This window comes from Dromiciops gliroides, chromosome 4 (genome assembly GCF_019393635.1).
Source record: "Dromiciops gliroides isolate mDroGli1 chromosome 4, mDroGli1.pri, whole genome shotgun sequence".
Taxonomy (NCBI): Eukaryota; Metazoa; Chordata; class Mammalia; order Microbiotheria; family Microbiotheriidae; genus Dromiciops; species Dromiciops gliroides.
In genome coordinates, this window is record NC_057864.1 from 102,275,041 (window position 1) to 102,290,573 (window position 15,533).

At 37.1% G+C, this 15,533-nt stretch overlaps 1 protein-coding gene across 6 annotated transcripts in view; it reads left to right on the forward strand.

Moving 5' to 3' along the window:
* The window catches only part of ZC3H11A (zinc finger CCCH-type containing 11A), a 36,570-nt gene extending 21,037 nt beyond the window's left edge, over positions 1 to 15,533 (forward strand). For 5 of the 6 annotated variants that reach the window (XM_044001417.1, XM_044001421.1, XM_044001418.1 and 2 more), the window contains exons 7-19: positions 2,121 to 2,324; positions 2,454 to 2,570; positions 2,924 to 3,004; positions 4,324 to 4,434; positions 5,547 to 5,606; positions 6,884 to 6,982; positions 7,517 to 7,585; positions 8,070 to 8,576; positions 8,708 to 8,787; positions 9,207 to 9,549; positions 12,079 to 12,245; positions 12,606 to 12,673; positions 13,448 to 15,533. In XM_044001417.1, coding sequence (XP_043857352.1) covers positions 2,121 to 2,324; positions 2,454 to 2,570; positions 2,924 to 3,004; positions 4,324 to 4,434; positions 5,547 to 5,606; positions 6,884 to 6,982; positions 7,517 to 7,585; positions 8,070 to 8,576; positions 8,708 to 8,787; positions 9,207 to 9,549; positions 12,079 to 12,245; positions 12,606 to 12,673; positions 13,448 to 13,706 — 2,165 coding nt within the window. In that variant the 3' untranslated portion in view covers positions 13,707 to 15,533. The remainder of the gene's footprint in view (positions 1 to 2,120; positions 2,325 to 2,453; positions 2,571 to 2,923; positions 3,005 to 4,323; positions 4,435 to 5,546; positions 5,607 to 6,883; positions 6,983 to 7,516; positions 7,586 to 8,069; positions 8,577 to 8,707; positions 8,788 to 9,206; positions 9,550 to 12,078; positions 12,246 to 12,605; positions 12,674 to 13,447) is intronic. The other variant, XM_044001422.1, reaches the window with a different exon arrangement.

A 15,533-nucleotide genomic window follows, 5' to 3' on the forward strand; every position in this document is an offset into this window, starting at 1 on the left:
TACACATTTCATATGTAATTATATGTGTACACATTGGCCCTCCTAATAAAACTAAGCTTCTTAGATCAAGGATTTATTCCCAATACTTAGCACAGTACCTGGCACATAGTCGTTTTTTGTAAATGCTTCTTATACTGTGAGATTTAGTCAAATACTACCAGAATTAGTCAACCAAGTGATCATCAGGTTTGAGAACTCTGAGGGAGGATTTGTCTAATATGAACCTTTATTGCCACCCAGCTGGACTCCTAATAGACCTCATTTTCACTGTCTTCTGCCAATCCTTTTATCTCACAGTCAGATTTATCTTATTAGTACATATATCAGGTCATGTCCCTTCTCTCCTCAGACCCCCATTAATTGTTCCCTATTGCCTGTCAAATTAAAAGTCCTTAACTTGATTTTCAAGACTTTCCATGGTCTGGCACAACCCCACATATCCCCTTATCTCATTCAACTGCCCCTTCTATATGTATGATACTCTAGCCAAAACTGGACTGTTCACTATCTCTATATAGGTCCTATGCTCCAAGCTTTTACTTGTGTTGTTCTCTGTTCTTATAATGCCCTTTCCTTCCATCCACCTAACCTTTAAAAATTCAGTCAGGCCCAAACGGATAAAAAACTATGCATACCCTTTGATCCAGCAATACCACTGCTAGGTTTATATACCAAAGACATTCCAAAAAAGAGAAAAAGACCTATTTGTACAAAAATATTTCTAGCAGTTCTTTTTGTGGTGGCTAAGAATTGGAAATCAAAGGAAGGCCTATCAATTGAGCAATGGCTAAACAAACTGTGGTATAGGATGGTGATGGAATATTATTGTGCTTTAAGAAATGACAAGCAGGATGATTTCAGAAAGGCCTGGAAAGACTTGTATGAACTGATGTATAGTGAAGTGAGCAGAACCAAGAAAACGTTGTGCACAGAGACAGCAATATTGTTTGATGAAGAACTGTGAATGACTTAACTATTCTCAGCAATACAGTGAGCCAAGACAATACCAAAGGACTATTGATGAAACATACTATCCACCTCCAAAGAAAGAACTGATATTGATAGAACACAGACTGAAGCATGCTATTTTTCACTTTCTTTTATTTTTTTCTTTTATTTGAGTTTTCTTATACAAAATGACTAATATGGTAATGCACATGTATAACCAATATCTGATTGTTTACTGCTTCAGGGAGAGAGGGAAGGAGGGATAGAATTTGGAACTCAAAACTTTAAATCAAAATGTTTATTAAAATTTTTAAAAAATTCAATCAGATGCTACATCATCCATGAAACCTTCCCCAATTTCCCCCTTTCTATGCTACTTTTCTCCTCTCTCTCCCAACTTAGCATAACACTTTCACTTGTTTGCTTCTTCATTTATGTACTAACATATTTTTTAAATAATTATTTGTGTGAGTGATTTCCTACCTAGACTATAAGCTCCCTAAAAACTAGGATGATGTTTTATCTAAGTTATGTATTTCTTCCAGCATTTAGCAGTGTGTTCTACTAATTAGTAAGCACTTATTAAACATTTGTTGAAGTGATTTGACTTGAATTTTCCATCTATTTAATAAAAATTAAGTAAATAAGAATCTGTTGCTTAGCAGTTAAATGTAATATAGATTTTGAAGTGTTATCTAACATTTTCCTGCTGTTTCCTTACTTAATAAAGGTTCTGATTTTTAGAACTAATAAATTTGATTATTAAGAATTAATAGGGGCAGCTAGGTGGCGCAGTGGATAAAGCACCGGCCCTGGATTCAGGAGGACCTGAGTTCAAATCCGGCCTCGGACACTTGACACTTACTAGCTGTGTGACCCTGGGCAAGTCACTTAACCCTCATTGCCCCCCCCACACACAAAAAAAACAAGAATTAATAAAGATAATTATTGAGACTTTTATATGTCTCAAAATTTGTTATTCTTCTTATAAAATATGGCAATTACAAAATAGCAGACAGTTAATTCACCTGAGGAGCATATGTTCTAACAAGAGACTAAAAAGGACATAAGAAAGTTTTATTAAAACTACTGAATCTAGTATGTGTAGACAAGGTGATTTGGAGCTCTATTTTTCAGTTGTTATTGACTTACTGCTACCTTTTCACTTTTAGCTATTTTACCCATTGTGCCTGAGTCACCAGATGAAGAGGTGAAAGCTAGTCAGCTCTCAATGCAGCAGAACAAACTTTCTGTCCAGTCCAACCCCTCTCCCCAGCTTCGGGGTGTAATGAAAGTGGAAAGTTCAGAAAATGTTCCCAGTCCCACACATCCTCCAGTTGTAATTAATGCGGCAGATGATGATGAAGATGATGATGGTAAGTGTCAACCTTATTTTGGAGATTCAGAAAAAGGAACTCAACTAAAAGTCACTCAGTGAATTAGAGGTAGAACCAGGAAAGAAACTGTCTTCATCATTTTAAATTTTGTTTTACTTTGTCCTCTAGATCAGTTTTCTGAGGAAGGAGATGAAACTAAAACACCTATTCTTCAACCAGCTCCTGAAGTTCATAATGGATTACGAATAACTGGTGCCCGGAAACCTGGGGTCAGCTTAAAGCAAGGTAAGAATATGTTTTAAATGATGATCCTTTACCCCAGAGGTTCTTAATCTTTTTTTCTTTTATGAACCCCTTGTCAAAATAATGTTTTAAAGTAGATAAAATATAATATATACAATTATTAAGGGAAACACCTATTAAAATACAGTTATCAAGTTCTTAGACCTCTGGTTATGAACTTCTGATTAGCCATAAGTCTTTCAGATATATTCACTAATTCCTGACCACTTTTTATAAAGTTCCCATTGGCATATGTTATTGGCTCAGTGGGAAAAAAACCCTGGCAAAAATGTCCTAGACAATAGACCATGCCTCTTTTTCATTTCCTCATCATAAATACTCTTTTGGATTTGTAGGTGATAGTTTGAATTTTGGAATAAAAACTCTTGAAGAAATCAAGTCAAAGAAAATGAAGGAAAAATCCAAGAAGCAAGGAGGTAAAGTTTGTGAGAATTTTTTAACAGAGAAAGTTGTCTTGATCTTGGAGAATAATATTTTTCTGAACATAAGAACTAAACTGAATAAGTTGTTTTTTTGACATTTTTTTTTTCCTGGAAAGGTCAGGTTTGTTTTAAAGTTAAGGATTGCCTCATACATTTATTCTGGCTCTATATTAATCCCTAAATAATAGGAACTAAGATTAAATAGAAAGCCTGTTCACCATTTATGGATCTACTCATATGCAGAATTTATTTGATACATGTATGAAGATAAGGAAGACTCAGCTATATAGGAATGAGCATGGTAGCAAAGAAAAACTGAGATTATCTGTAGAGTTTATACTGTTTGTCAAGTAAGTATTAGAAGGGGGCAGGTAGGTGGTGCAGTGGATAAAGCACCAGTCCTGGATTCAGAAGGACCTGAGTTCAAATCCAGCCTCAGACACTTGACACTTACTAGCTGTGTGACCCTGGGCAAGTCACTTAACCTCCATTGCCCTGCCCTCCTCCCCCCTACCCCCCCAAAAAAAAAGGTAAGTATTGGAGTGCCTTTAGACTTGGTCCTCTTCCTATTTCCATAGTGTATCAGTTTTACAGTAACACTATGAATTTTATCAATGTCTTTTACACTGTATATTCTTTCAGTTATTTTCACAGTATCCCTGGGAAAAGAAAGCTGTGATAATTATCTTCATTTGACTGCGTAGGGAATATTAAAGTATAGAAAGGGAATTAATCTGTCCATTGTCATAGGATAGGTTGACGTCAGCTATGGAATAAAACCCATATTTTCCAAATCTTAGTCCATTGTTGGTTCTGTGTAAGCAATATGTCCTCCCAGAAAACATTTAGATTTTTAATTTAGGAAAATAAACAGTAAATTTCAAATTGTCCTATACTAGCAAAAATAACACTTTTTAGTAGGATTATAGAAATGTTGATTTAGCACTGAAAGGGACCTTATAGATTATCTAGTTCAACCCTCTCACTTTGCAGATAAGAAAACTGAGGTCCTGAAAGTTTAAATAAATTGCTCAGGGTAACACAACTAGTAAGTGATAGGATAGAACTCAAATCCAGATCTTCTGATTCCAAAGACTGCACCATTTTCCTTTTATCATACGTTGCTAAATAACTCTCTTAATTCTGTAGACACTTGATTTTGTAGACAAAACCAGTCATTTTGGGAACCCAAGAGTGAATTACTGTTTAATTGAAGATCTACTGGGAGATACTTAAAGTCTAAAATCTTAAAAATGGTTTCATTGTTTTCCATAAATGGTGGGTTTTGTTTGTTTGTTTTTTGTTGTATTCAGAAGGGCCTTCAGGAGCATCTGCTCACCTACTTCAACCTCAACCAATTCCAGGTCCTGAGAAAGAGAATGTCAGAACTGTGGTGAGGACTGTGACCCTGTCCAACAAACAAGGTGAGGCATAAGTAAGGTTTGGGTTTGTCACTGCCCTGTTTATACAACTGGTGGGGCAAAGATAATGGGTATTTATCGCCTTTGTCTATGTTGAAGGGTCTGCGGATAGAATGATGTTGATGATTTTGAGTATATTGGTATTTTTTGAGCTTTGTATGTTACATGCTCATTGTCCTTCACCTCTACAAAGTAGTTAGGGGGATGTGTTTTCTCATCTCTTCTTCCGGGCCACACTTGAGGGACATGCCTTTTCTAAATTTTCTATAAATTTCTATCTCTTCCAGTACCTAGTATAGAATTCTTCCCATAAATATTTATTGAATTGAAGACAGGTTTGCTGCAGTGGAGGAGAGGACATAAATGAACTGATGGTGGATTACTTGACTCTTAATGCTGTATTTTGTAGAATACACTTCTGTATTGTTTCATGTCTTCCACTTGTTGACCTCTAATGTCATGTTATTTAATTTGCTGAATTGTTTTTGTTTACTTGAGCCTGCCAAAATACTTCTGTCTTGAACTCCTACCCCTATCCCTTTGCAAAAGTGGGGAATCCAAAGAGGAAGAACATTGCATATGATGTCATTTTTTTTCCCAATATGTTTGTTGGATTTCTGATTTTTTTTTCTTTTTCTTTTAGAAATTATTTTGTTATAGGAGATAGCTCTGGGAAATAGGGTAAGGAGAGGTACAGGGAGAAATCTAGATGACATAAAAACAAAAGACATAACAAAAATCTGTCTTGTAGAGTAGTATTGAATACCAGACTTGGAATCAGAAAAGACTTAGGTGCAACTCCTTATTCTAGCACTTATTAGCTGTGTGACCATGGGTTATTCATGTAACTTGAGTTTCTGTTTCTCTCCTCTGAAAATTAGACTAATAATAACTGTAATGCCTAACTCAGATTTGAGCATATTAAGTGAGAAATTGTGTCAGCACTTCAAAAAACCTTCAAGGGCCACATAAATGTCAGCTTTTGTTATCATTTTGGGTATTAGACCACTATTCTTAGTATTTTCTGGTTTATTGCCAAGTGCCCTGCACTTGGTGCACTAATGGTGGTTAATAAGGATAATAAACTTTAAGCTATTTATTGTTTGCCATTTTAGGAGAAGAACCCTTTGTACGACTGAGTCTTACAGAAAGGCTAGGGAAGCGGAAGCTCTCAGGTAAGCACATTTTGTGCAAACATTCTTTTGTTTGCTTATGTAACAAGCTGTGATATATTAGAAAAACCTCAAGCAGTGTACCTTTCCCAGAACTTCCCTAACAAAAAAAAAAGGATAAAATTTAGACAGTACGTTTTAAAATTTCAACTTCTCATTTATTAATGAGTAAATTCACTTTCTTAGCATTGTGTTTTTCATTTAAAGGATAAGACTAAAGTATTTTTTTCCTGTCTTTTTTGAAAAAAAAAAAAAGACCATGAACATATTTTCTATAGCTACCTTACTGTGAAGGTGATACACACCTAATTCTGAAAAAGCTCTCCTGATTTCAGAGGTTCGCTTCACACCATTTTAAATAGTGTTGACATGGCAATTTAACAGTGCCTGTGTGAGTGGTAGTGGTAGCATTTTTATGGCCAAATCTTTACTAAAATCCTTTACCATTTAAAATTACATATTTAGCTGCCAAGTTCCCAAAGGATAAGAAAAGATAATTGTAATTTTACTGAAGTTTTCCAGTTCCTATTAGAAATATCAAACTGTATATAAAATGCTTTTGCAACCTAAATACTGCCTAGAACTAGAGAACAGAAATTAATATAAGCTCTTAGGGGTTTATAGTATCTACATTATCTTTTACTAGCTTTAGTCTTACAAGCATATCTTTGGGAAAGTTTGGTCTTTGACAATCTGGAAAACAATTTAAATATTAGAAATTGCTATTTAAATAGCTTACACCAGGCAACATAGTATACTGACTAGGAATCAGAAGGCCTACATTTTTGTTCTGACTTTCTCCTCCCAGTTCTTTAAACTTTGGTAAACCACATTATTTCTCTGAGCCTTTTCTTCCTGGGTTGTAAAAGGAGAGGGTTTATATCAGATAATTTTTAAAGTTCATTCCAGTTCTGAAATTCTATAAGCTTCTTGGTTGTTTGTGGTGTTACTTTGGTTACTGGAATTCACCTGTTAGCCAGTTAGAACTTTTTGCACATTCTTAGTCTTGACTTTAGTTCACTTGTTATGATTCCCATATTGAAGGTTATTCATATCTTGTTTTCTTCCCAGTCTCACCATCTTATTCTGTGAATATTTCATTACCTTCTCTGAGGGGGAGTTGTCAGGTTCCAAGGAAACTTGACTATTTATCATATAAACAGAAAAAAAGACGCTAATCTCCATACATTTGTTTGTTTATTCCTATTCATGTTTTTTCTTTAAAAAAAAACAAAAACAAAAACTTTCAACTAAATCATGTCATTCCTTTGATTTAAAAGGTGTTGACAGTGACCCTCCACTGAAACGAAGCCTTGCTCAAAGGCTTGGGAAGAAAATTGAGTCTCCAGAAATGAATACTGACAAAACACCAAAGAAAGGTACTAGTTTCATAAATTTTTTAAATTACTACACATCTTTACATTTGCTACTTGCTTTGTTGACAGTTAAGGCTCTCTGTGATTCTTTATCTGTTCAAACAAACTAGATGATGGATTTTTAGGGCCATGTCATTCCTTTTCCATGATTTTTAATATGACAAAAGAATTTCTCAAAGCCCATCAGTTTATTTGCTTTGTCAGTTGTGCAGAAATAGTTTTTCCAATTTATTTTCCAGAATACTCTAGAGGCATGTGATTGATGTGGAAATCATTTTGTCAGAACCAGGTTTTTAGGGTCAAGGATTAGAAAGGAGAGATTTGAGAGAAAAGAAGTAGATGTATAAATGGAAAAAGCGAAGCCCAAGGGAAATTAAAGAGTACTGCCAGGAAGAGAAAAGTGTCCATTTCATTATGAAAATTGAAAAGGAACACATGAAATTCAGTTAGATACCAAAGAGAATTCTTAGTTTAATGATTCTGTGTACTACTGCCAGCAGATTTGTCTTTTATTGTTTTATTCTTTTCATTTTTCAGTTCAAGTTTCTAAGTCTCTAAAGGAGAGATTAGGAATGCCAGCTGATCTAAACAGTATGGAGACAACAGGTAATTACTCCTAAAACCAGTTTCCCATAATTATTTCCTACTTCTAATAGTAACACATAAATATTTTCTCTGATTTGGCCACTCAAGCCAGGTTAGAGGTTAGATTTTGAAGCAACAGTCATCCTTACTCACTAATAAATAAATAATTCAGTTTTTCTTTCCCTTTTCTCTATTCCCCCACCCTCCCATTTCCAGTTATTGCTTTCACTTTGTTAGACACTTTTCACTTACTATCTCATTTCTAGTACATAGGCATCTAATTTCTTTATGTTTTTACCAAAAATGATTGTTCTTTGGTATGAGCATGAATTTATTGTTATTTCAGCAAGTACAGCTAATCTATAGATTCTGTAGCAGATAACTACTACTATTTTGAATACAGGATTCATAATATCAAATGTGGTACTATTGTACCATTTAGAAAACAGCTCTCAGGTAGCACAAAAGTGCATAATAAAGTCCAAAGTTATTATTCTTGTGTTAGCAGAACGATCTGCTAAAGGCGGAGAAATCCATGTGAAGACATTAGAAGAAATCCGTCTTGAGAGAGCTAGCCAAAAACGAGGAGACTTGCAACCCAAAATCAAGAATGAAGGAACCCATAAGACTGAAGATTCCAGTTTAGGGATGAGGAGCTCTTCTGCTATCCGAATCAAAACATTTTCTGAAGTCCTGGCTGAAAAGAAACACCGGCAGCAGGAAGAAGAGAGACAGAAAGCAGAGAAGGAAAACCCTTCTGTTAAGCTTAGAATGGACAGTGAGTTTAAGAAACCAGTAATCTTGCCTCCCACCACTGCCAGCAAAGGACAACTGGAAGAGCCTACAAGTAAAATAAAGCCCATGCAGGAAGTACACATAAAAACCTTGGAGGAGATCAAACAGGAAAAGGCATTAAGGGTACAACAGAGTGCTGAGAACAGCACCAATTCCCAGCAGCAGCCTGAGAATATTCCAGTCATAAGACGACTGCTCCGCATCACCAAAAGAACAGGTAGCAAAATTATTTTGTTTGCAAATTAGTCTGTGCTATGCTACTAAGGTATCCATTCAGCTAAAGATTTAATTCAGCACAAACTGGCCTGAATTTAAAGGTTAATGATTTGGAATTTGATTTGAATACAGGTATAAAAGAAGAGAAGAAACTTAGTGAAGTAGGTGAAACCACATCTCGAATTGGTGTTACCCGAACAGAGGCTGTTGAGGTGAGAACATTATCAACATGATTTACAAATAGTTACTTTCCTAGTAAATGCCTTTTTCTTCTCGTAGCATAACTACTCCCTGTGGTATTTTGCTTGTTGGTGATTAGAAGTGCACATTTTTCTACCTCCTTTTTCCATTTTTAAAAGGACACTTTTTTCTTCTGGGTAATGTAGGATTTAGAGAGATGTTTTTAAGCTCCTTTAATCGTCTTTTTAGGAGATACACCAAGCTTTTGAGTATAAATATCAATCAAGCTGAGGAAGAAAAATAAACATGCATTCCATGGTGGTCCTTACAGAATTCTCCTTGCTCTCCATGCTTTTTGGAAGCAATACTATCAGTCAGTCCTTGATTGAAGTTCTTTTGGCCGTGGTCTTGTTTAAAAATGCTAGAGTTAAATTTGTTGGATCTTTTGTAGGTTTCCTCACAGCCTTCTGATGAGACTCCAGGAGATGGCATTTCCAAAATTCAAGTCAAGAAATTTGAGGATATCATGAGAGAGAAGCGCATGCAGAAACAGCAAGAGGTGGAAACTCTACAGAAGGAGAAAAATGTTTTGACACCCCTTCAGGAAGAAGCAGCACCTAGTAACATCCAAGTGGCAGAGAAATCAGAACTGAATATTGTGCCAGGAATCACCCGGCAGCTAACAAAGCGCATGCCAATAAAAGCCCAGCAAGTAGAGGTAGAAACTTCAGGAATTGGGGATTCAATACTGAATGTGAAATGTGCAGCACAGCCCTTGGAAAAAAGGGGTAAAGGTGAGTGTTTTATTTAGTACGTCCTGACAAGTGGGATTCTTCATACAGTGAATCACTGGCTCACTTGGAATAATAGTTGACAGGTTGCATTTAATTTGTTCTCTGAACTCAGTGGAAAGAAGGAAAAACTGTTTTGAAATTCAAGAAAAAGGGGCAGCTAGGTGGTGCAGTGGATAGAGCACCAGCCCTGGATTCAGGAGGACCTGAGTTCAAATCTGACCTCAGACACTTAACACTTACTAGCTGTGTGACTTCAGGCAAGTCACTTAACCCCAATTGCCTCACCAAAAAAATTAAAATTTTTTAAAAAGAAAAAAAGGAAATTCAAGAAAAAAATGAAAAATTATTTTTTTCTATAGAATTACACATCATAGTATCCTAGACCCTCCATATTTGTCCACACTTTCAGGGTCAGCCACAAATCTATTGGGCACCCAATGACCTATACAGATCATAGCATTTGAAGTGGAAAAGCACCTTAGAGAACATATAATACAGACCCCTTCGTTTTATAGATGAGAAAATGGAGGGAAAGCAGCTTCACCTGAGTAATACAGATAGTTCACAGCAGCCGGACACTCAGGTCTTAGGCCAAGTTCAGGATTTTTTCTCCTACACCAAGTCTTGGTGATAACTGGAGATGATATTTAACTCCTTGCCCTATAATCTCAAATTCATAGAATCTGAGACTTATAATTGGAAGGAACCTTAGAGACCATATGTTCCAACTTCCTCTTAAACAAATGAGAAATCAGACCCAGGGAGATTATGTGACTTATCCAAAAGTCACCCAGGAAAATAAGTACCAGAGCAGAAATAAAGCCAAGTCCTCTAGTCCAGGGCCAGAACTCATGTTGTTTTCTAGTTATGATTTAAACTAAGGCTATGAGTATTGTTCTCACCCCACTTAGTGTCACCTCTACTGTTGCTCTTTCTTTCTTTGTTTTTTTGTTTTGTTTTTTTAGTGAGGCAATTGGGGTTAAGTGACTTGCCCAGGGTCACACAGCTAGTAAGTGTTAAGTGTCTGAGGCCAGATTTGAACTCAGGTCCTCCTGACTCCAGGGCCGGTGCTTTATCCACCGCGCCATCTAGCTGCCCCTGCTCTTTCTTTCTTGCAACAGTTTTCATATGAGTTGGGTATCAGAGTTTAGATGTTTTTCTCCGCCCCTCTTCATTTTCTGTTTAGTCTTCTTGAACAAATCCTTAAACCCTCCAAGTAAGTCATTAATGCTCAGGTGAACATGATCTTCTAAATCCTAATGCCATACATTTTATTCCTAGCCAATAGTCAATCATTTCAATATCTTCAGCCAAAAACTAAATTGTAGTCTAACTTCATCTGTCCGGGTGGCCATTTCCTTCCAATATTCTTTTTTACCTTCAAAAGTGCTAACCTTTATAAGAAAAAAAAGAAAATCTCTTCTTTGCCATTAAATTTTTTAGTCTTCTATATAGAATTTAAATATAATAATAGTTAGGATTTATATGTCATTTTGAGGTTTGTAAACTCTGTGTGTGTGTGTGTGTCTGTGTGTCTGTGTGTGTCTGTGTGTGTCTGTGTGTGTGTCTTCACAGCAACCCTGCTTTGTAGGTGCTACTATCATCATCATTTTAAAACTGAGGACACTGATTCTGTCTTGAAAACAGTCACTGGTTAAGTTGCTTATCTAGGGCCACACAGCTAATAAGTGTCTGAGGCAGGATTCAAACTCAGGTCTTTGTAATTACAAGTCCAGCACTTTATCCACTCTGCTACCTGTCTTTCTAGACTTCTTCCATCATTCATACCCACATGTTGAGCATACGTAGTTTACATTTATAGAGTAAATTCACATACAGTATTACTTTTGATCTTCACAAGTCATGAAGGTAAAAATAGTTAAAATTGTTGTTTATCCCCTTTTTATAGTCCAAGAAACTGAGATTCATACAAATTTAATAACTTGGCCAAAGTCCCATAGATAGTATAGTAGTAGAAGTGGTCCTTGAAATCGGGTCTTCTGACTCGTGTTCTTTCCACTCTTTTTCATTTGAATCATTAGAGGTGGATAGTGATCAACAGGCCTAATAATGTAAATACTAGGAGTTAGTAGCAGGTGATGGTTGTGTATAAAATTGAGGGTTATCTGTGGAGTTTGTGGCAATTTCTTTATCAAAACCCTATGCCAAGAGGCAGCTAGGTGGCACAGTAGATAAAGCACCAGCCCTGGATTCAGGAGGACCTGAGTTCAAATCTGGCTTCAGACACTTGACACTTGCTAGCTGTGTGACCCTGTGGAAGTCACTTAACCCTCATTGCCCTGCCCATCCCCCCCCCAAAAAAAACACCAAACAAAACCATGCCAAAACAACAACTTTATGCCAAACAGGTCATTTAAGGAGATAAGTAAGTATCCATGCATTATGTCAATTGTGTGATTATACATGGTTCATCCCTCTGTTTTTCAATACCATTACCCTAGTGTCTTCTACTAAATTCCTGTATGCACAGTCTTTAGATACTAACCAACTCTCATCTTCACCCTATAGCCAAGCCTAAGGTTAATGCCAAGCCATCTGTGGTTAGAATCATTTCAACCCCTAAATTGATCACCAAACGCAAGGCAGCTGAAGTCCACCCTGCTGTCATTGCAGCTATAAAGCCGCTCAGTTCCAGCAACATTCTTCAGGAAAGCCCAAGCAAAAAAGCAGCTGTGGTAAGAAAATCGTTTTTGATCCATTGTGGGAGCTTTTTGTCTTTCAGAATAGATGAAAGTCTCAGTAACTTTCTCTGTAACTGTATCTGTAACTTTCATAGTATATCCTGCTATTTCTTAATACTTTGGGTGTTTATATTATAAATTATTTACTTTCATAAAAAGAAGTAACATTTAAAACAAAGATTTGTTCCATGGCAGGAACAAGATTGTGTTAGCAGATGCTAGTTATCTTCCCAGAATTGGAAGATTTTATCCCCTATCCTTAAGACCCATGCATTGAGTAGAGGCTGGTATCAGAGGGCTGCTAATCTTTCCAGAAAAGGCAAGTGGACATTTACATACAATGTACTTTTGCAGGCTGCTGTTCCAGTTCTCTCTGAGGACAAACCAGTCACTGTGTCAGAGACAGAAAGACCCCCAAACAGGTAAAACCTCTCTTTATTCCTTTTAGTCAAACTTTGTCACTGTAAATACCTGTGCTCCCATTACTTCTTAGCTCTGGAGAACCTAGTCACCAAACAATTCTTACAGATACTCCAAATTCAGATAATTTATGAATGAGACTACTTAGTAAGCCCCAAAATATTGTGAGAAAATGTAAAAGACAGGATTGAGGTTTCATTGTCATAGTATGTATTCACACATTGCTTTTTCTACACTTCATGGTTAACGATTGGAATGATGCCCCCTGCTGGAGACTTACTGTAGGAGGGCTCCACCATGAGGAGAAGGTTCCTGAGGGCAAGACATGTGGCTTTTCTTTGGCATCACGTTTGCTTGTGGGAGGAAGAGGGGGCAAGGCTGGCTCTCACACTCTCTTTTGTCAGTACTCTATGGAGAGTAGAGTAAACTGTAGCTTCCCCGAGATAGATGGATGAATCTAGGTCTCTCTTCACCAAATTCTTATTCTCCTTAATAAATGCCTAAAAGTCTAACTCTTGCTAAATCTTATAATTTATTGGAGACCACTCATTAGATATTTTAGACAGACTAGCTAGAATTTTAGCCCCTTACAATGGTATTCAGAAGATAGCACCTGATTGTCCTAAATAAGAAGATGTTTGGCTCCCTGTTAATGAACTATTTATCAGATTCAGAAACATTCCCTTGTTAATATGGTATCCTAGGTACTGAGTGATTTCAGGCAACCGATGGGAAAAGACAGCTTTGTAATAATGAATTTTCTTTCCTTCTCATAGTTTTAATCTGCCTCCAAACCAAGCTTCTTCTGAACCCCCACCACCAGAAATATCTAGTCCTTCTTCATCCCAAGTGGCAACAAAAAGCCGCCGGCTCAGCTCTGCCTCTTCAGGGAAAACCCCCCTTTCTGTGGAGGATGACTTTGAGAAACTGATCTGGGAGATCTCAGGAGGCAAATTGGAAGCAGAAATTGATCTGGATCCTGGAAAGGATGAAGATGACCTTCTACTTGAGCTATCAGAAATGATTGATAGCTGAAAGTGGTGATGAGTTCGCTTAAAAAAAACCTCACAAAAAAACCTGGATTTTGTTTCATCTATTATAACATTTGCCTGAGGTGACTATTTCTCTAGACCAGGATTTGCCCCAATCAGAAGCATACCTCAAAAGTATTTACACTTGTTTGGGCCTCCTGTGGGTCAAATTAAAGAGAAGGCCTTTGGGCAGCCATCCTGTCTATTATTGTTTAGCTTTGAGATAAAGTTCCTTGTCTCACCCCTCCACCTCCAGTCCCCTCCTTCTCCTACTTAATAAAAGAGAGAGAGAGTAGAGATGAGATTGAGTTGGTGGGGCATAAAGGAACCTAGAGCTTTAAGGTCTATGTTTTAATTCTGGCTTTTTTCTTTGGGTCTTCTTTGTTGTGTGTATGAATGGATACATGAAAGGTTTTGGAGTTTGAAAAAGATGAAGACAGCTGCTACTACTCTTAAGGACCAAATTTCATGCTGCCACTGAGCATACACTCAGCCATTGTTACATTGTCTGTCCTTTTATAATGTATTTAAACTGTTAACATAGCTTTACAGAGGGCTAAGCAGCTACAGGGAGTAAACCAGAATAACATGGACAATTCTTCTAGGCCCGAGTCGTGGTGCTTCTGCTACTCTGAAGGTTTATAACTAGCAACAGCTTATTTATGACTACTGTAATTTTAAAAGGACTTTTCTTTTTTGCTTGAAAGTGCCTCGGTGGTCCCAAGAACTATGGTGTTGCTGGGATCCCCTGGTTTCTTCACAAGAAGTGACATGATTAGAAGACCCCTCTTCTCAGCGTGAAAGTTTCTCTCTTCCCCTCCCCCAACTATTCCTCCCCAGTACTTTTCCACCACCACTGGCATTGAATCACCAGGAGTTGTGTGAAGGGTTATGGTTTTTTGTTTTTTAAATATGTACTGCTGCAGTTCCAGCACATTCTCTTGCCCAGGATTGCTCTACCCTTAACCACCTAGAAAGGAAACCGAATCAGCTGCTGATTTTCATATGTGAACTCTAGCAATACACTGAAGCCCGCTGTAACAGGGATGTTGAGATGCTTTGGAGGTGTATTGTGTACCTTCCATTTTTGTAGATGATTTTTCCTACTACTTCTGAAATGATTTTTTTCGTTGTTCTTGATGTCCTCTCCACATTCTCTCAAGGGTTTTAGACTTGTGCTAGAATGAGCCTCTTCAGGCTTGTGTTCTCAGAATGAGATATATTGCATTGTAAATATTTGTGTTCATATGGTATTTTGAAGAAAGAAAAAAAAACTTGTCCATTTTTATAATTCCTTGTAGGTGGTATCTTGGTTCCCTAGGGAAAATTGACCCACCTGTCATATTGGCTCCTAAGGAACTGCTGTTGTAGGCGGCTCATCAAAAGGAGAACTTCATGTAATCTCATGGGAGGGTGGAGAATGCCACAGGACTACCCATTTGGCCTTGTTGAGGTCTGAATGGTTATGCACAAACAAAAGTGACTTGAGAAATCCAGACATAAAAAAAAAATAAACACAATCCCCACCCCTCCCTCTGCAATTGAAAGTATTTGTCATATGAGGACCCCTCCCCAAGGCCAAGCGTGGAATGTTCTGGCTCCATTACTGATTGCCTCCTCCTCCTTCCCCATTTCATTCTTGAGATCTGCACAGAGATCTCTCATGCCCTTTGTAAATAACCATTTTATTCTTTTCATTTTTTATGATTTTGTTTGTATCCTATTTAAAGCACTTGTATTATTAATCTGTGTCTGAATCATTCATGTTCAGCATCATTTGAACCATTAGTCATTACAGAGAAAGACATATTTGTGTTTTAAATAAAACTGG